Consider the following 21,846-nt stretch of genomic DNA (forward strand, 5'->3'; position numbering starts at 1 on the left):
TAAGAAAATTACAAACCGGTTTCCAGAGTTCTCATCTACATGTTGTCAAGTCTGCCTGGAACCTAAAGTCCTGCAGGTTTTCAGATGATACATGTCAGGTGTCACACCACGATAAATAAATCTGATCCTGTCACAGAGGTTCATACTGGATTGATTTTGTTGGAAATACTTGCATGCTTCCTGCTCCTGGAATAAAATTTGTCATCTTAAAAAAAGTTAAAATATTGGAAATCATTTAGTCTCGTCAGTTTGAGGTGATGTGGTTCACACCTTCAGTGTCAGGAATATTTTTCAGCAGCCAACATGTCTGAGTGAACAGATAATGTAAACTGAAGACGTCTGCCTTCCAAAATAAAAGGTTAAACCGCTGAGAGAACAAAAGGCAGCACAACATTAAAGGAACAGTTCACTCCAAAAGTTAAATTTCAGTCATCATCTCCTCCCTCCATGCTGATGGAAAGTCAGGTGAAGTTTCATATTCCGCTAAACATTTCTGGAGCTTCACAGTAAAACAGAGTTGCAGCATTCTGCTAAACAACTGAAGTAGCTGGGGACTTGTTTTAAAATGGAAAAAACAACCCAAAAAAAAACATAAAACGGCTCCAAACAGCTGGTCCACTGTAATCCAAGTCTCAAAAGATTTTTAGAAAGATGTTATTTACACCTTTTTTTGAGCCTTAATCCTCACTGGTGCTGCTCAGCTAAAAGCGTGTGAACACAGCCCGTCTACAGTGAGATCTCTGGTTTCCAGAGATGAGCTGTATGGAGCCATTTTATGTTTCTCAGTTGTTCTTTTACATTTTAAAACAAGTCTCCAGCTACTTCAGATGTTCAGGAGAACGCTGCAACTCTGTTTTGCTGTGAAGCTCCAGGAATGATTTGTGGACTATGAAACATTTGACTTTCCATCAGCATGGAGGGAGGAGATGACGACTGTTCCTTTAGGCAGACTTCAGTTTCACGCAGCAACACATCGAAGTGAAGCTTCTTTTAAAGGTTGTTAAATGGAGATGCATAGTCAAAAAGTATCATAGTTTTATGAGCTGGGAGTTAGCACGTTCTATCGGACGTCTGTATCCAAACAGACTTGTTCTCTTCGTACTTTAAATTACACTTAATGCTGATTTGTTCTGTCAATTATTGTTTGGGTTTAATTTATAATCTCCAATCACCCTGCGCTGTGTGTTATGCTTCCAAACCAGAGGTATTTGTCTCTATGTGCTCCCTGGATTTAAATATTTTTTAAAAGATAGATAATAAATAACATTAGCAGCTAGGACATCAAATATCTGATGCTCCAATGATTAAGAATATTTACTTTCACCCAGACAGAAAAGTTTAATTCCGAGCTCACAAACAGTCAGAAGTTGTAAAGACAGTTGGCTGTCAGTGCTTTATGTAAATGAATAAAAAAAAGAAACTGAACAAACTCTACAGTGAGTGAATCGAACACTGAATGCAAACATGGTGGCTTCTTGTTCAAATTAACACTTAGAGTTGAAAATATATCCTGCACGTTTTAATATCACAATAAAACAAAATAAAAGACTTAAGCATGAAGTTTTCGATAATATGAATCAAAAAACAACACTTTGATTTTACGTAGAAGGAATAAAATATAGTAGAATTAACTCTGATGTCATTTTGAAAATCTAAGACCAAAAAATTCTCGACAGTAAATTACAACATAACTCTCGGTTTAGAAAAGAGTAACACCCCTTTGATGGTTTCCTTTATGAAAATAAAACTCAAGAGTCTGCAAATGAGAATGAGAGAAGAAAATACTGTCTCACTCCTGGAAAAAAGTCTCTAGAAGAGGACGGGCGAGAGTTTCTTTTCCCCATGCAATCCTTCTCTCTCTCTCCCTCCCTCTCTCTCTCCGTCTCGTCCCATCGACTCTGCCCAAATGCTCGTGTCAGTGAGGAGGCTGGTTGGCTCTACACAGGCGTTAGTTAGTATGTCTTCCCACAGGTTGGTGCTAGTTTCTCAGGGCTGATCAGTAGGAGCCGTAACGATCCTGAGGAAACATGAGCAAAGACAGAAACATGAGCAAACATCTGTGTAGAGGCTGATGATGATATCCAGATGCTTCAGGGTGACTGATGTCTCACCTGGATTGTGTTCATGACACCGTTGGCGAGGACGGCCATCTTGCCCGCTACGGTCTTCACTCCTTGTTTGAACTGTGCGATGTCCGGACCGGAGGGGAGCACGCTGTCAAAGCCCGCGGCCCGTCCTGAGAGGAAGACAGGAAGCATTAGTCAAATTAAAGCATTACATAACGTTTGCTTTCGGTCACGTGGTGTGAGGGGAAAATAATAAAATATAAGGTTTTATCATTATTGAACCTTTCTGAAAAAATTATCTAAAAGCTACACAAATATATAAAGATTTATGTCTCCGTAGGAAGAAATGGGCTTTAGACTCTCACGTCAATTGTCACGGTCTTTTCATGAGAGTTGTTGACAAAATAGAGGATATTGCCTGTGCACGCACACACGAACCAACACACAAAGAAGTTTTACCTTTATGGTCACTGCCGTCCCCAAACAGGTCGGCTGAACTGATGGAGGTGCTTCCAGACATGTTCTCCAGTCTTGTCTTTGCATCGTACTGAGAGAAGACAAAATTAAAGTGAAAATCTGAGTAATAACAGGCCACAGTTCTGAAACTATTTTAAATACACAGAGTTATTTGAGGTTTCTCACCTCCGCACTGCTCTCGCGACCAAAGAACATGTCCGAAGAGATCGCCTTCGCATTTGCAAACTTCTGTCTGGCCTCGCTCGACTCTGACACCGGCGCCGACACCTCGGCTTTTCTTCTGCTGGGAAGTCTGGATCAAACACAGGACAGCACATCAGAGCTGATCACAGTCCAGTCAATACTACTGTCGAAGAATAAAGACAGAGTGGGTGTAAATACCTCTCTCCAATCGGCTGAATACTAGAGATGGTGACCTCTTCTTTGGGGTCCTCTTTCTCCAGAGCCCAGGAGGTGGTGAAGGAGGCGGTCCCTCCCTCAGTGTCCCACCGGGAACCAAAGCTGTCTCCCACTGTAAACGGGTTGTCCTTATATCTGAAACATCCAGTACAGCTGATTCATGAGGATGTGGTCAAAGTATAAAATCAAACAGTGTTGACTTATTCCAGTTGATTTATACAGAAGCAGATAAAAATGCAGGTGTCATACGTACTTTGGGGGTCCAGAGGTGAAACCCGGCTCATCAAACATGTCCAGTTTGGAGCGAGAGGAGGACTTTGCTCCGACTGGAGTTTCCTGCTCAATCACCTGCATCTCTGACATCACTGAGTGAGACACAGCACTGCAACAGGAAACACAAACACTCATTTAGAGATGAACCAAACATCACTGAAGCCGCGACCTTGTGGGGCAGATACAGCACACAGTATCCTGTATAAAGAAAATTATTTCTGTTCTGATCTCAGGATAAAAACAACATTTGTGTTGTGACGTTACCTCCTGGAGCCGAAGCCCATGCCCAGTCTCTCGGCCTGCTCTCTCTTCTTGCCTTCCAGGTTCTGAAGCTTCTTTTCCTCCATCTTCCTGTCGATCTCCAGCTCTTTGTAGGCCAAACGCATCGAGGCCACACTACAAAATCCAGACCAGTGACATCAGACCAGAAGTTCGAAAAATTACACTTTTTCTCGCACCATCAGTGTTTTATCTCTTAAGAAAACACAAGTAGAAATGACAAAAACAATTTTTTATGGAATTATTAAAACAGTATTTTTTTTAGGGAGACCTGCACAGGTGAGAATAAGAGATAAAATAATATTTTATTCCTTACATGGACTCCTCAGCTTGTTTCTTGGCCTCAGCAACCTGCTCCTCCCTCAGCTTCTCGGCCACCTGCGCCTGCTTCTCCACCTCCGTGAAACTCTTACTGCTCACCTTCTGGGCACCGAGACCTTTCTTTGCTCCGAGCTGCATCAGTGAGAAATGTTCCAGGTTAGAGCTGAAGTTAAATATTAAACATCTAAGTGCATCCTCTGCATTCCACTCAAAAACATGTTGTGTTTGTTGCTCCTTGGCTGTAATGTTTGACCTTCATCACTGTGCAGAATGATGTGAATGAGAGTTTATTTTAACGTTCTTCTGCTGAAGGAGGAAAGTTTCTTTGTGCTCACCTTAAATCTCAGTTTAACACGTGTACATATGGGCAGGGTTTTGTCACATTACAACAATTTTATGTACCAGTCATGGTCTAATATGCAGCTTTCAACAGCAGGGGCCTCATTTATACAACAGAATGTACGAATTAAACAGAAAAATATGTATTAACATGCTATCAATATGACGTGTTCATTTAGATTATTTGCAGTAATGCGTAACAAAAAAAACACTAATGCACCAAAAATGTTCAAAACATAGTGTTCACTCACAGATATATAATCTTTTAGGTGGCTAAAATGTGTCTTTCTGTCGATGTCGTTCAGCAGTACAACGCTCTGCTCCCCTGTCGGTGCTACGTGCTGCTTCTCCACACAGGTGGAGCGCTAACGGTCATCTGCTGCAGGTAACACACTGACACTGACTAGAGGTGAGTATCTCATACAACCCCACATCAAAAGACCCCAACTATCACTTTTAGCAGGATGAGGAGCAGCTACAGAGGTCTGGTGAACTCAAATATTTCTACTTCCACTCCAACAGATTTGTTCAACCAGTTTTCAACCAACGCTGACTCCAGCTCCTTCTGGAGGCACAAAATACTTTCAGCAACTTTTTCACATGTGCAGTATTTCTCCACAGCACCTGTTACTACACTTAAATGTGTGAAATTGTTGAAAAGGTGAATCAAACTCGTGGAGTTTTCATTCCAAGTACGGCTGCTCCTAAAACACAACATGAGCGGTTTGTTGAAAACATGACTCACCCCTTTCTTGGCAGTCATGGGCTTCTTTTTTCCAATGATGGAGGTCTTTACTTCTGTAACACAAGTGACAATCTGTTAAAAGACTGCAAGACATTCTTATTGTTAAACCTTCAGTTAGCATTAGAGAGCAAGTTAAACCCTGCCGGCCTGAAATCAAAGCATGTAGAAACACACCAGCTCAGAAAAACAAGCCGATATCACAGAGAAACAGACTGAGAACGAACAAGGCTTTAGTCGGCTTTTGTTGTTAATTCCCAAACCTGGGCCACAAGACAGAAACTGTCGTAACACTGATGTTAGTCAGTCAGTTTTGCCCTCAGAAGCATTTGTATCGTGAGAGAATTAACACTGAGAGGAACTAAATCTGTCGGGGACATCAGAGTATTGTGACAAAACTATAATTAGACTCCTTTAATCTCACCTGTCAGGGAAACATTACCCTCTGAGTTATGACGCTGTGCCAAACATGTGAAATGCTTGCAGCAAAATACTTATTGCATTCAGCTTAACAATGACGGTTCTCTTTTTACACAATAAAAGGTGCCTTCGTTAACCTTTCTGACTGAGAGGGAGCTTCAGATTGTTTAACAGCAGGTGCTCCACAGAAATAGCACACGACTATAGTGAGCTCCGTAAAGTGAGCTGCATCCATTGCGTGATAAGCAGAGAAGGAGACTGGGAGGCGGCTGATCGGATGTCAATTAAGCAACACAGCCATGCATCTGAGGTGTAAACCAGCCACTGCACACGACAGCTAAGCCCACACTGATCACCTTTAGGTGTCTGTCCTTCTTGTGATGACAGACGCATGGAGTCCTCTACATGACAGGACAAACCAGTGACCACAGTCATAATCAAAACACAGAGGAAGATGAAATTAGGCTACTTAATACAGTGCAGGCTGGATTTGTGGCACTCATAGTGTTGATGTTAATGTGGAATTCAAGCACTTTTAAACCTGGGCCTTATATTTACACGTTTGAGGGTTAAATGATTCTCCTCAACTGGCAACATAAACCTTTGTGGCAACTCTGACTGTCAAAGTTACATCCACTGAAAAGTCTTGTTTTTGTCACTGACAGGCTGAGGTTGTTATTCTAAGTGTCTGGCAACATTACAAAAAATGCTGTGTAATGTAAGTTTTATTATTCACAAAACGTCACAATAATTTAATCGTCAGATGAATCGATCGTCTTCCGAGGACATTTGGAAATGAGATACAAAACATGTTCACGGGTCTAAAGAGGAACAAAACAACCTGCACGCTGATGCTTCATAAAACTAAAAACGAGCAAGGTGTGTGCAGGTATTTCTTCTGTCATTGTGCAGATAATTACCACGCTGCATAACTAAAAGATGAGTGTGTGACTCTGAGAGGTTATCTTCTGAGAAAAACAAGACTTTGTATGACGAGAACTAACAAACTAACTGGGAAACATTATCAGTGAAACAATGACTACTACTGTCAGTTTTTAATAATACATTTATAATAATAATGATATACTTAATATCATTATAATCGTTACACTTTTATCATATATATAGTGGTAACACACAGTGACTGAGAGATAAGACACTGTAGAGAAAGACTGAGGACAGCGTGTTCCCTCTGAATAAGCACAAACGTCAAACCCGAGCAGGGAAACTGTAGATGACATTGTGGTGACGTGACGACAGAGCAGAGAAACGTTTCCTCACAGAGGCTGAATCAAGCCAACAGACTCACCGATGGAAGCTTTGGGTGATGTGCTCAGACCGTCGATGCTCGGTCCGTCCTCCGGTTCTATAAAGGATCAGAAGAAAAACATTTCACACAACAAAATGTCGTCGGGGTAAAAAGTGATGTTATAGAACTGTTGTCACGAGCTAAACTGACTTTCATGTGTAAAACCGTGGTTGAGTAAAATGTGTGAGTTAGTTTTACTGACGGTTGTCATCCTGGACTTTAGCCGTTGAGTTCGTCAGCTGCGAGGTGACAGCGGCTCCATTCTGCTCCGACTCAGAAGGCGGCGCCATGCTCCAGTCATTAGAAGGCTGAAGACATGAAAACAAATCCAAAGTATTTATGTTTTCAGTGAGGAGCACAATAATTCATAAAGCCAGGTCCTTTTCTTTTGATTTTGTCCAGCAGCATCCCTCAACACAAATTCAACATCAAACATTTTGCACCAGATTTATCTGGAGGGTTAAGGCTTAATCAACAATGTGTGAACCTAATGAATGTAGAAAACTTTCACTTGTATGTAACAGTCCCACACTCCAGTTCTAGGTTACAAATAATATTAAAGTTTCAAATTTACTGTTATATTTTACATTTTATCAAGTGTAATGGGAGCCACACTAAATGACAAAGTTGTCAGCACTAGCAAGTAAGTTTATAATCCTTTTTAATAATGCACAGCAGCCGTAAGAAACAAATGTCATAGTGATGCTGAGGAAGGCCAAGGGCTGAAAAGTGTCTGTTTCTTGCTGCTTTGCATTATTAAGTATTATACAACTTCATTTCTTATTTCACAACTGTCTGATTATCAAATTAAAGAGATCATTTTCAATAATATTTGTTTGAATTATGTTTTTATATTAAAAAAACAAATTGTTTTTATCTGTCAAATATCTAAATTGGCCTCAAATAATCCAGTAGTGATGACATAATGAAAAAGAAAAATACTACATTTCCACAAAAAACAGAAATAAAACATTCCTGTATACTTGGAAAACATTTTCCTCACAGACTGTTTTTGTTGAAGTTGGCAGCAGGGAATGATTTTGCAAAGAAATATCAAACCTGTGTAAGTTCTGCAAAAAAGTCTGCCTCTTTCTTCTCGGGAGCTGCAGGGGTGCTTCCTGCAGAGGAGTCGATCCAGAGCTGTGACGAACAGAGGAAGAGACAGTCAGACAGTCCTAATAATTATGTTCCAAGAGGAGGTTTATTGCCTGTGATGTGATCGTCACGTACACGCTACTCGTGGACTCTGAACTGGATCTGCTAACATCACTGAGACACTGATAATCACTTAGGATAACCACTGTTATGTAACATGTCAGAGATCCACAGGACGTCGATTCATTTCTGTTATGTTGATTGTGAAGAAGAAGTCGTCATATAATAATTTCATAATAGCAATAAATATTGAGCTCGACTTAAAATGTCTTTAATGTTATTCATAATGTTTGTACAATAAAGACCTCAGTATGCACACAGATTGTACTGAATGTTCCAGGGTTAAGCAACGTTTCATTATATTAAATGTGAGTTTGTCCTCTGTGGTAATGTGTCATCTTTCCAGTTAGGATTAATAAAGTCGGGCAGGTTCTTTCAGATGACTTTTGTAATCATGCGAGTTAAAAACAGGCTGAAGAGGAGAGGAGTCTTTCACTGTCACAGAACGTAAGATAAATGTGCAGTTTTATGATGTTTGGATGCAAAAATAGATGACAAGGCAACAGTACTGTAGCTTTATCAACAAAGCCTGCCAGACTAATGCTGACTGCATCAATGGCCGACAATAAAATCTGTCATGATTTAGGCTACATGATGTGTTTTATTCCTCAAACTGTTTTCATTTGTCCAATACTCACATCTGTGCCATATTTAGACAAAGCAGCATTAGCTTGCTGCCGAATCTTCTCTCTGTACATCTGGGCAGCACGGCTGTTATACTTGGCGTTAGTGTCGTTCGTGGAGCAGCCATGCTGGCGGAAGAAGGCCGTCTTCAGACAGAAGGAGAGAGGAAGTTATTCAATCACATTGCAGGAATCTACCATGACCGATACATGAGCGCCACGTCCGACTTACCGCATTGGCATTGCCTCCAACCTGCATACATCTGAGCTGAAACCAGTTCCAGTTGGAGTCTAACTCAGTGGACCTGAGGGCAGAAGGGAAAAAGAAGAGAAGTAAATACTCTGTCAGGTACACCTGATCATGAAAGGACAGGTCACTAAGTGTCTGAAGATTTTCCATTCATTCACAGTCTGTGGTCAAAAGACAGAAGCATTCACAGCACACATTCCTCCGACCACTGATGGACCGCTCAGCCACTCATTGACAGTGTCACAGAAGTACAAACCGTGACGACTTTTGACAGCTATGATTACTGTTGTGGCACTGAAGCCTACCTGATGAAGCTGAGATGCACACCCAGGGAGCGGTGGATGCCAGAGCAGTCGATGCACAAGAACACGCCATACGGGATGCTCGCCCAGCTGGGGTTTTTAGCGGCACAGTCAAAACATACCTGCACACAAACAGAGCCTCCATTTCATGTAACAACTTTAATGGGATCTCAGTAGCCAACATTAGGGTGCTAATTACGCTGTTCTGCAGCATTACAACCACCATGACATGTGATATTTTCTCAATTATCTATACATGCCCATCATGACTTGGGCAAGTTGACAAATTCAAACACAGGTTCAACAACTTGCCCGGGGGCAAGTAAAATGCCATGTTGGGCTTGTACATCCAGGAGCCTTAATGAGGTCTCTGTTCCAGCGATTAAAGTAATGAAAGGCTGCAGTTACACCTGTATTACACAGGATAAAATGCCTTCCCTGGTCATGTGCCATCTATGTATGACTCTGCACCTTCCAGTTTAGTAACCGCTGCAGTAGACTGTACGCAATGAGTTGGCAGAACAAACTGTGGATGGCCACAACCATGTGGGAACGAGATCAGAGGAAACAATAAGCACTGTACGCAGGCACAACCCACAAAACAGAGATGTTCTGAGTCACACTGGATTTTCAGCTATGTCGAAATATTGGTTATACTTTGATGTTGGTTATACGAGTATTGATATATGTGCTGTATGTTGAGTATGATATTAGTGTTGTGGTATGTGTATTTTATTGTATTTCCATATCTATTGTGTGTTTGTTATATCATAATTCTGACTACTGACAGCTGTGTTTAATTACGCTGTACATGAAAAAGCCAAAGTATGGGACGAGAGTTGAGCAACAATAGTTATAAACTCTGTACTGGAGCTATGTATAATATTCAAATAAACAAAATCTGTTTTGGACTGTGTGTCAGCCAAAACAAGACACTGACATCCTGTAACAGTAAGAAACAGAGGAAATACAACTGGTAAACATGAGCAAAGACTAAAACTATTCATTATATAATCAACTATTTAGATAAAGAATATTTGATGTAAGTCATTCTTTAATCTAAACCTCTGAATATTGTTTTTATAGCAGCTTTTCACCTTTAGATCTAACTATTACTGATGGTCAGGCAACACGAGACACTGACAAGTTGTCAACTTGGACTCACTGGTCATTTCTCAATGTCATATCTTGATTTTACATTGTAGAGACGAAACAAATGATCGATTAAACTGGTAACTTACAAGCTGGCATATCATTAGATAATAAAAACTGGTTATCAGTTGCAGCCCTTGTCATCTTTTAAGGAAAACAGATACTGAAAAGCGGACAGGTGGATGACTCTTTAGATCCACGACTGTTTATTAAAATAAAGACATTAATGAGAAACAGAAGATGCCAACTACACATCCTGGTCTAGCAGAGCTACAGGACTACAGCAGCTTAACATACAACATCTTTTATTGAAGCTAGCTCAGTTTCAAGTGTTAATAAATATATAAAAGTGAGCATATGGCTCTGACAGGCGAGCTGCCGACCATAACACAAGCTGTTGCTGTACATTAGGCACTGCTAGCTTTAGCGACATATGGTTCAATACTGTCCAACGTTACGACTTCAAATGTGTAACGTTGATGTGTTTACTAAACTGCGTGCCTCATCTTGATACACCTAGAGTTCAGTTAGGTTAACAGATTAACATGTTTTCCTTTCATTTCCCAAACGTAACGTCACCTAAGTGGTTAGCTTCACCAGCCAACACAGATTGTATACGTGGCCTTTATGTTTGACTGCTTTACCGGTAAGCTAGCAGCCGTTAGCTTCCCTCTGCGGTCTGACCGTGGGCCCAGCTAGCTCCGTGCTAGCTAACAGTTAGCCAACAAGCTAACAGTTAGCCAACAAGCTAACCCGCTTCCGACCGAACCGACGAGGCGAACCGACGAACTGCCAACACGAACCGAGCCGACAGAAAGACACGCGGACAGCGGCGGCGTCTCGTCCCCTTACCTTGTTTGTGGGAATAGATCTTAATCTTTTGAAAATCGTGAGGATTTCAGTCTTATTTGGTTCCGTAGCCATCTTGCCACTGTGACAATTTCCATACACTGACGTCAGTACGGGTCGCCGTGCGCCTCAAATCTGACGGAAGCGAAAATGTCCTTGACCATCGCGGTTTACACACACACAAACTTAAACACATTATTAAATCAATAAAAAAAACCCAACGCGAATATTTTGTCATTCCTACAGTTTTTCTCAATTTACACTCTTATCCAATCATATTCATTTATCCAACAGTTACCTGCCCTGCCGCTCAACCAATCAGCATTCAGCACTTAATAGGCTCAAAAAGCAAGATTAGTGAAATTGGCCTGAAGGACTTTATTTTATCTTTCCAAGAGGATTTACAGCTTTTTTTTTTCTTATTTGCAGTTATGATATTAGCAAAATGCAACTAAAGTCTGACTTTCATCATAAAACATCTCACTTCTTATATTTTTTATATGGAATTATAACCATTAGATGAGGATATGGTATAAACACAAATCAAACAGTTTGTCTTTATTTGTTTAGCAACAATTTAACAACAAAAGTCATCTCATGACACTTTCCAGATTGAGCAGGTCTGGATCATACTCTTGTAAATGTATTTAAATCTTTTTGTTTTGTTTTGTTTTGTTCCAAAGCAACATTATACTGCTGGACTGACTATTTATCAAGGATTTATTTATTTATTTATTTATGTACTGGGAGGAGTTTCCTCATAAATTACATCTCAATCATTTACCTTTTTATTTATTTATGTATTTATTTGCATCCCTGTTGTCGGCTCGTACCTTATCATTATCTAATGAACACAATTACAAAGGTGTCTTTTATTAATTCATTTTAGATACATAAAATGTTTTTGTTTTTTTAAATCTGGAAAGATTGTGACATAAACTGTGCTCTCTAAAGTAGATCTCCTTAAACTATGATTTTGGTAGAGCCATAGGTATAAACATTTGTTGTTATTTTGGTTCTATGTTCTTGGATGATGACAACAATGTGAGATCTCAGCTGTATATTTCCAACGTTGTCATTTACATAAATGCAAATTTATGGGTAAAATTTACAAAGAAGGACAAAATGACTCGATTAATTTCTTTATAAATCCAAAGGCTTTGTTTAATATCTTTATATAGATGTACTCCCTCAAACTTTTCTTCCTGTATACCTTATTACAGTTGTTCTACCACTGAGCCTAATTCTGAATCAGCAGCTAATAAAGTTTCTTTGGTATTTTTTAAGTGACACTCAAAAATTCAGAGGCTCTGCATCATCAGGACTGTGTGGGTGCAGGTGCAATAACGTTTCCCAGGCTACATGAGCACAGAGTCCTCAACTGCCATTATAATTCTGATTGGTGCAAATACGCCTGTTACATGTGATTATTTTCAAAATGAGCCCAGCCTGCATCAAAGTAACGGAAGGAGCATAAAAACACAAATCTGTCGTGTCAAAATAACCAAAACTGTTCTGACTTTGGCAGAAAACAATGAGTTCTTTCAGTGCCTCATCTGTCATGGTGGGAAATAAAGAGAGAAAACAGATTTACAGAGCCTAAAATCAAAACAGTTCAAGAACTAGAAACATTTTCCACAAGTTCATTTACAGTTATAGCTTTAGTTACTCTGTGGTTTAAAGATTTTACATAAAAAAACTAATACATACATAAAACCACAGATAAGTATGTAGAAAAGTCAAGATTAGCTCATCAGCTACAACATTAAAATGCAATCAGTAATAACATATTAGATGTATTACGTTTGAAATGATAACACTGACATGGCTCACTGCAGAATAATTACTTCAGCTTACTGAAAGTACATTTGACTCATAATTCTGATCAAACATTTTAAATGCAGAACTTTTACTTGTGGAGCATTTTTACATTGTTGTCTTTATACTTTTAGTGAAACCTGATGCTTCTTCCACAGCTGCTGCCAACTTAAAATACTCCTGTCAGTAGTTCATAAATCAGCCTGCACCTTAACATTGTTCTGTGTGTGAGTGTGTGTGTGTGTGTCTGTTGTTGTTTTGCTATGTAGTTTGCATCTACTACACTTGATGCAAATGTTGGGAGGTATGTCACCGTCTTCTTTGTCGTCCATTTTGTTGTGGTTGGTGTGATATCAGGACTTTTCACGCTGCATGTTCTCAGCACTGAGCGAACGATATCTCTGGCATAATTTAGCCACTTTTTCACACAACGCTTGTTAACCTGAGTAACAAACCCAGGGCTACACTATTCACTCTGCACTTCTACTGGCCCTGGGTCAAACATACAAGTGCTTTGACGCTCAGCTGAACCGTCTAAAAGGTTGTGTTACTACTCGGCTTCCTTGATTTTTCTGGGGATAACCCCACAAAGAGCCCGAGGCTAAAGTCCAGGTTAGTCCACTTTGGAATGTGCCAGTGTGAACGTTTATTTAGCCCGGGGCTAAGTGCAGTGTGAAAAGCACTACAGCCTGTGGCTCCTCCCGTCCAGCTCATGGTCAGGGTCAGAGGCCTCAGGAAAACTGTCACCAATGTTTGATTAACCATTTATTCTTAAGTTATCAGTTGATCAGAGTCAGCTCCGAACTGAGAGCTAATCTGACTGTGACTCTAAAGTTGAAGGATTAAATCTCCACGTCCATCCATCAAAACAATATCAAAGATCATAAAAATAAAGATTTAAAACTTTTAAAAATGATTTTTATCCCCTACGATTAGGCTAGAGCCTATTGACTTGCTGACTTTAAGCCAAAGCAGTGGATGGAAGTCTGTAGCACAGTGGTTTTTAAACGTTTGTGCCCAGGGCAGACCAAAGGCCGGTCCAAAATCTCAAGGCACACCTGTATTCACACCTGTGCATCATAGCCTCTATAGCATGTGTTATCTAATCACTCTATACTCCAACACAGATTCTGTTGTCATCGACAATCATCTCAACAACTTGTGCCTCATTTCCAGAAACATAATAAATAGCACAGATCTGGTTTGACCTGTTGGGTGAACTTCTGAGGAGCCGCCTCTGAGACGTCTGAGAAAGAAACTGACTGAATGAGCTTTCACATGAACAGACTCTGAAAGGCATCATGGAGGCAGGTGCGACTCTGCTGCTGCTGTTCTCGTTACTGAGTCCTGCTTCGACTCTCAGCTTTTACGGAGACAGCATCAGTTTCACGCCTTTAAAGAAGCAGAGTGATGGAACAATTAAGGTACACGAATGGTCTTATTCATCATATTTTGTTAAACAGGATCTATTTTGTTTGAATTTGATGCTGTTTGAAAAAGAAAGAACGGAGTAAAGACATCAGCTACACCGGAAGAAATGCTGCTCCAAAAATAAGTTAATGAAAATCACAATTTCACATGTGAAGTAACATTTAAACAAGTGAAAATAAAACATTATCACATGTTAGCTGCGTATTTTATTACAGATAAATGAAGAATTTCCACATAAGGCGTCACATTTCCACATGTGAATTACATATGTTTATACATAATTATCTTTATTTCACATGTGGTGATGAAAAAAAAATGTAAATGCAATATGTCACATGTGTTTTGAGTTCATAAAGGTGTGTAAAACATAAATAACACAGATTATTGCTAAGAGCTCCTCCCTTTGACATACAATCAATGTAAAACAATGACAATATATTAAATGTTTAACATCATCAGCTTGTAAATATAAACATATTTATTGACATGATTCAAACAAGTTGAAGACGTTTAGGAGAAGCGCTGCTCGTCTTGACATTCACACCTCCTACTGTCACATCGGATCTACTGACCTGGTTTTACTAAATGTGGAATTTAAACAACCTGCTGCGATCGAACAAGAAAAGAATAACAATCCAAATTAATATGGATGCTCCTTGTTTTCTGTATGTCAGCGATGAAGCTCTTTCTACATGCTGTTTTTATTGTGTTTCACCGTACTGTGCAGGTGACCTTTCATCACAGACTGAATGGCAGAAGCGACTGTCAGAGGCAGTCGTCCCTCTCATGTGAGACCGGAGTGTGTACGAGCGTTAACAGGCTGAGTGTGCTGGACACGGACGAGGACGGCACGGGGCAGGACAGGTGGTGCCAGTCTGAGGGGAAGACAACAGCAACCATCTCCACTAATAACACCACCTTCTCTCTGAGGTAAGACCAGCTCACAGGGACTCTCGTGTCTGGTTTTGAGGTGTCAGAGCTGTTGTCATTCAGGGTATTTTGGGTGTTTGAAGACACGATTACATCAGAAAGTTCTGCAGAAATTAAAGGGAATAAGGAGCATTATTGTCAATGTGAAGCGCAGCTCTAAAACAACAAACTTCAGCTAAAACATAAAACATGGAGGCTCAGTTTGTTGTCGAAATGGCTGGTAATCAGAATCAGAATTGGGTTTTCAGTAGAAACGAAGGAGATGAACACATATTGTAATTTGCAGGCTTTTAAACCCTGTGTGGGAGTGTCCTTACAGAGTCGTTAGGGCCACCTGTGGGTCGTTGTGGGTCTCAGAGCTCACACATGTCCTTAACGACTCTGTAAGGACACACAGGGTTTAAAAGCCTGCAGCTCCCCTCCAGATAGTTAGAAGTGAAGAAGCCTCCTGGGTGAGAGGTGAAACTGAATCATGTCCAGTTGTCTACAATAAAGCGCTTAACATTACCCTGACGTGGATGACTGAGAACCTTCATCAACATATTGTAATTTGATGAGTCTCCATCTTTATCGGTTCCCAGATGGCAGGGGGGGGGGTCGAGGAGTGGGAGGTGGAGGGGGCATCAATATATTCATGAGTGATAGAAACACATTGAACCTTCTTCCTCTCAGGGACTCGGGCTGCTGCTGGGTGTCTAATGTCAACGGGAAAACCAACTGGACGTCTGATGCAGAGCTGAACCTGGGAACTCGATCTGACTCACACACCCTCAACAGCTGTCCGGTGACCACGACCGTGTCGTCTTTACGGTACAAACCTTTTACTATCAAACACACGAAAAACACACAGCAGAGTCAAGAAGACAACAAACCTGTCAGTGCACACAGAATAACAGGCAGAGCAGCTTTGACACAAACATTACTGCCATTATCTTTTTTATTCTTGCTGCAGCACCTCCTCAATTCAATATTCATTCTCTGTTCAACATATTTTGTTGTTTGGTTTCGAGATAATTTATAGACTGATAACATAAATATTAGAGGTCGACTAATACGCCTTTGTTGGGGCCGATAACAATATCAGTTATTAAAAATTAGGAGACTGAAAACAGATATTTCTTGTTTCATCTCACCTCAGACGAGGAGTCCTTATTGTTGTTTTAAATTAATTTATTTTATCAATCTGAAAGAAAAATCAACAATACTGATAATCGGAAAAATGCTGACTATCAGCCACAATAACAGGCCTAATATTACTCCCAATAAATCGATTGTTCGAAAAAACAAATGAGGCTTCTTTTATTGGTGACTGGATAGTCATAGGAGACTCAGAGTGGTCAAATTTCTTTTAAAAAGTACCAAGTTTTATTAAAAATGACTCTAGATGTTTGAACTTATGTTGATATTTACCTCAGATCCTTGTGTTTTCATGCAGGGTGCCTCAGAACTGTTTTTCCAGACTTCGTCTTCTGGCACACGATCCAGACGGAGATCACGTGAGATGCAAGTTTACGTCAGAAGCGGAAGTTTCCCCAAACTTTGCTCTGGATGAGGTAATCTATTACTATTTGTAAAACAATACAACAGATCATTAACATTCAATCCACACCAAGCAATATAATTGTTGTAATTAATATCTGATTGGAGTTGAACATGTTGAGCTTTCATGTTTACATCAGAGTAAGTGTCACACTCACAGTGTATCTTCACCTTCTGTCCAGCTGTGTCTTTTCATCTAACAGATGGTTTATTAACATTAGAAATGTACAATGATGATAACTATTGATGTTAAGAAATATTTCTCAGTGATTCTTTTCCTCTAAGATCAACATCCAAAGTGACATAAAGTATTTAAATCGTCTCCACGTCCTCTCAGGCTGCGTGCACACTGACGAGCACAGGTCAAGTCGGTGTCGGCGTCCACGTGTTCGAGGTGACGCTGCAGGACTTTCCCAAGAAAAACATCACCTTGACGTACGCAGGTGGAACAACAGCATCCCGGGCGGCCTCGGACACGACGGCGTCACCTCTGTGCAAAGTGAAGCTGCAGTTCTCGATGGAGGGTGAGAAATTCAAACACGTCAGATGTGCTTTTGATAGAAAAACACACCTCAAACAATTGTCTGACCCTTTGACCATAAAACAAGAGACAGGGGATCTATTGTATTAACAGAAGATGGTTGTAATTTTATGAGGAAAATTATATAAACTTATGATCACAAAGTTGTAATTTAAGCAAAAACACGTTTTATATTTGGTCATTTGAAATAGATAACAGCACCGTAAAGTCACAACCTTTTTCTCAAAATATTATGACTTTATTTCTATGATGTCATGACTTTACCCCCCAAAATTGCAACTTCATTCTCAGACTTTTTTCCCTTCCAAGACATTTCATATAAATTTAGCTGTTCATTTGTACATTATCAATAAAAATGTTATGACAGTATCTTACATCATTGTGTGCGACATGTCTTGATAACTCTTTGCGTCTGTGTTTCAGTCCTTCCTGCGATACCGAACTGTGAGGCGGGTCATGTGCAGCCCATGTTCCTGTCTACGACTCCTTCACATGGCGATGTCCTCTACGCCACCGTGGGCCAGAACTTCCAGCTCAAGGCCGAGGCACAGGCTCAACACTCCAGGTATTTACTGCTCAAGTTGTTTAACCGTGCCACTAACTCAGCTAAAGAAACATCCTTGAGTGAAAAATAAGTGTAATTATTTCATGTTTCTTCCTGAAGCATTCACGACTTCCAGGTCAGCGGCCCACACAACATGAGCAAAGTGTTCAGCGACGAGGCGAACGGAAAGGCTGCAGTGACTCTGAGCTGGACTCCTCAGCAGAGAGACCTGTACAGATTCGTCCCGGTCTGCTTCACTGCAGAGACGAACGAGACGTGAGTGGTTTTATGAGCAGCTGCTGGAAAAAGTGTGTGTTAAATTATCCTGCTCACGGCTATAAGAAGCCTCGATCTATTAATTAAGAGATTTTGGTAATTTCATGTCTCTGTAGCACTTCAACACAAACACACTGTCACTTTATTACATCTCGTGTCACGAACAGTGAAATGACTTCTCATTTAGATATTCAAGAAGAGTAGGCTACATGTGTTGTTATTATATACTTTATTACCACATCAGATATTGTGATTATTATTACTGTTTTTTTTTTGTTTTGCATTTTGCACTGAAACCTGTTTTCTTTGTTTTGTCATTCAGCCAATCAGATATGAGGTGTGTTGTTGTCCTGGTGACCCAAGCGTCTCTCATTCAAGGTTTGTTAACCATCAAGATATCTGTTTTAAAAAATGTGTCTCTACAGTCGAAACTATTAGCGATCAAACTTTGGTTTGTTGTTCAGCATCAGCTGTTTGTCCAGAAACATCTTAAATTTCTCGCTCCATGAAACCTCTTCATGATCATGGTCATGGCTTGTTGCTCTTTATTTAAAGGTCCAGTGTGTAGAATTTGTTATTTGACCAGAAATTATACTTGAGTAAAAGTAAAGATGGCATCTTTAAAAAGTCTTAAAGTATCCGGTAACAAATTTACTTCAGTATCTAAAGTACCAGCAGATTATATATAAATGTACATGTATGTAGTCTTTATACTTTATAAAATGGGTAGATCAATTACCTGCATCATCATTCTTTTAATGTATTTTTAAATCTGATTGCTGATAAAATAAATACATTTTAAAAGTCACCACTTCGCCTCAGTATAACGTTTGTATTGGGGGGTAATAAAGCAGAGGAAGCATAATGTGTGAGCCACACTACAGTCTGTGAGTTACAGTCTGATGCTGATGAAGAAGTTCATATGAAATGTGATTCACAGGCAAAGCCATAGTTGAGTGCTCCCCCAACAAGATGGTGGTGTCCCTGGAGAAAGCCTCCATGCCCGACATCGACAAGAACTTTCTCCGGCTGAGAGACGCGTCGTGCTCTCTCACCTCCAACAGCACTCACATCACGGGCAGCATGTCGTTCAGCACCTGCGGCACCAAGTTCGAGGTGTGGAGGGACATTTACATTTTCATCTGAATGAGATCACACTGGTGGTTATTGTGAAATCTCCAGTGATGAGCTTTAAAACAAACTGAAGAAGAGATAATACATCTATCATTGTATGAACTCCTCTGTGTTTTATACCACTGTTATTTGTCTCCAACACAGGATAAAGGCGACTTTATCGTTTTCAACAATGAGATCAACTCCTTCGAGCTGCCCAACGAGGTTATCGTCCGAAGAAAGACCGTGAAGATCGGTTTTTCTTGCCAGTTTCCCAAAGCCATCAGCATCTCCAGTTACTACAACCTCAAAAAGTCTGAATACATTTTCACAGAGTCCAGCTTCGGCAGCTTCGGCTACTCTTTCGAGATATACCGAGACAGCAACTTTACCAATAAGGTGGAGGCCAGCGCCTATCCAGTGGAGGTGAAGCTGATGGAGCCACTTTACATCGGCATTCAAGCTCAGTCGGACCTTCCGAATGTGAGACTGTTTGTCGAGTCGTGCAAAGGAACTCCTGATGACAACCCTGAAAACGCCCTCTACTACGACCTCATCAGCAACGGGTGAGTGCTCATGAATAACTGAAAAATGTTAATCTTTAAGAGGATCAGATATCATCTTTCACACGCAGCTCCTTCATCGGTGTGTGTGTGTTACAATTCATGTCTCTCGCAGGTGTATCCGGGACGAGACACTTAAAGTCCACCCATCCAGCAACGATTCATTCAACTTTGAGGTTCAAGCCTTCAAATTTACTGGAAACTTTGACCAGGTAATAAAAATCAATATTAAATCACATTAAACTTAAATCAAAATATTATTCAGGCATGTTTTATCTTTTGATATTTCCACTTTTGTCGGTGTCTGTTGCAATGTGAAGCGTTTGTTGTGGCACAAACACACACACACGATAAATGACAGATATCTATTTCATAGTGTACCGACTTATACCAGCCTGATAAGGTTACACTTCCTCATGCCTGATAGATCTGATGTCTGACTCTGCGCCCAGTCAGAAGGAAACTTCACACATGGTTTGAAAATACTGGCTGTGTGACGGCGCGTGATTATAAAGTGCAGGTTGTTTAATTCAACGTTAAAAGCAGAACGTTTTCACTTGATTTCCTCCTTCTCACCTGCCACCTCACAGGTCTACATCACCTGCTCCGTCATCCTGTGTGAGCCCGGCAGTCCCTTCTCCAGATGTGCTCAGGGCTGCCTGAAGACTGCATCCAGACGCAAGAGAGATCTGAGCAAAGAGACCGGCAGCCATTACATCATCCAGGGTCCTCTGCAGGTGGTCGGGCAGGCCGTCCCCAACGCAGCCGTGGACAGTCACATGAAGGACGTTGTGATGAGTCAGAGCGAGACGCCCAGAGAAGGTTTATATCTGATCTATTGATTTATCTATCTGCATGTCTGTCTGTCTGTCTGTCTGTCAATAAAACTACTGTACCGTTGTGTTTCAGTGATTCCCTCAGAAATCGAACCAAGCGGAGGAGGCAGGAGAATCAAGGAGATCCTCAGCACCAACATCAGCACCGTGGTGTTCGCCGTCTGCTTCTTGGTTTCGCTGGTGTTGATGGCTGTGATCGTTCGTTACTTCACCAGGAAGAGAACAGCTGAAGACCGCAATGCTCTCATCCTCTCTGACTACTAAACCCAGAAAATCTCAACTAATCTCAGACTGTTTATTACTGTTTATTATTGTTTATTACGTCAAAGATATGTTCACAGTTTTTAAAAGTCTGTCCTCTAAACGATATTCTCACGGCCACTCTGCATGCACAGTGAAATGTTTTTTGCTTCTCTGCTGCAAAAATATATTTCAAAGTTTATCTCTGATCAGCTGCAGATAAATCTTTGGAAGATGGTTTGGCACAGACGGAGGACTGGATTTCGTAAGCCACCACACAACGCCAGCATCAGGCCTCAAATACCAAGTCAGGTGGTGCATTAAAAACACCAGTCCTTCCAGTGATCGCCTGGAAACAACCTGCTGTGGTCACCAATCATATCAGCTAGTGATCTCACCAGCCGGTCAGCAGTGCTGCTGTTCAACCTGTTGACACTAAATTTAGTTTTAAGAAGAGAATTATAGCCAACTATGATCATACATGCAATGGAGTGGATGTTGCTCCCAAGCTGAAAGTCAAAAACAGGCCGAGTTCATGGACCAAACCCTGATACTCTCCCTGTTGTATCCACTCTTAAAGGAAAAGTTCACCCAAAAAAGACATAAAACGGTTCCTAGTCTCTGGAAGCCCCAAGATCCTAAAAAGATTTCAAATGTTATTTACAGCCTTTTTGAGGCCAAAGTCTTCACTGTAGCTGCTAAGCTAAAAGCGTTAGCGTGCACATGCTCGAATGCGCATTGAGGGTGTTAATAACATCCTTCTCAAATCAGTTTGGATCTCGGGGCTTCTGCAGACTTGGATTACGGCTGTTTTACTGTGAAGCTCCTGAAATGTTTTGTGGACTATGAGACTTCTTCACCTAACTTTTCATCAGCTCCGCAGGGAGGAGATAAATCTTTATTTTTGCGGTGAATTCATCCTTTAATGGCCAGAATAAATTGATCAGCTTCACTGTTCATATCAGCAGCCATTGAAATAATCGAAACAATCTTAAGATG

The 21,846-nt window shown here is 40.6% G+C and overlaps 1 protein-coding gene across 1 annotated transcript; it reads right to left on the reverse strand.

Annotated features, from left to right (window-relative positions):
- Positions 1–1,313: 1,313 nt before the first annotated feature.
- On the reverse strand, positions 1,314–11,130 carry arfgap2 (ADP-ribosylation factor GTPase activating protein 2). Its single transcript, XM_073464926.1, has 16 exons — positions 11,020–11,130; positions 9,019–9,137; positions 8,696–8,768; positions 8,479–8,610; positions 7,685–7,765; positions 6,828–6,933; positions 6,626–6,682; positions 4,900–4,952; positions 3,811–3,947; positions 3,480–3,611; positions 3,196–3,324; positions 2,925–3,077; positions 2,709–2,835; positions 2,526–2,613; positions 2,112–2,236; positions 1,314–2,017 (listed from the first exon to the last, which is right to left on the reverse strand). The coding sequence occupies exons 1-16, from the start codon at positions 11,089–11,091 to the stop codon at positions 1,997–1,999; spliced, it is 1,605 nt and encodes a 534-aa protein (XP_073321027.1). The 5' UTR covers positions 11,092–11,130; the 3' UTR covers positions 1,314–1,996.
- Positions 11,131–21,846: the final 10,716 nt, after the last annotated feature.

The sequence above is a fragment of the Pagrus major genome, chromosome 4 (assembly GCF_040436345.1).
Source record: "Pagrus major chromosome 4, Pma_NU_1.0".
NCBI lineage: Eukaryota > Metazoa > Chordata > Actinopteri > Spariformes > Sparidae > Pagrus > Pagrus major.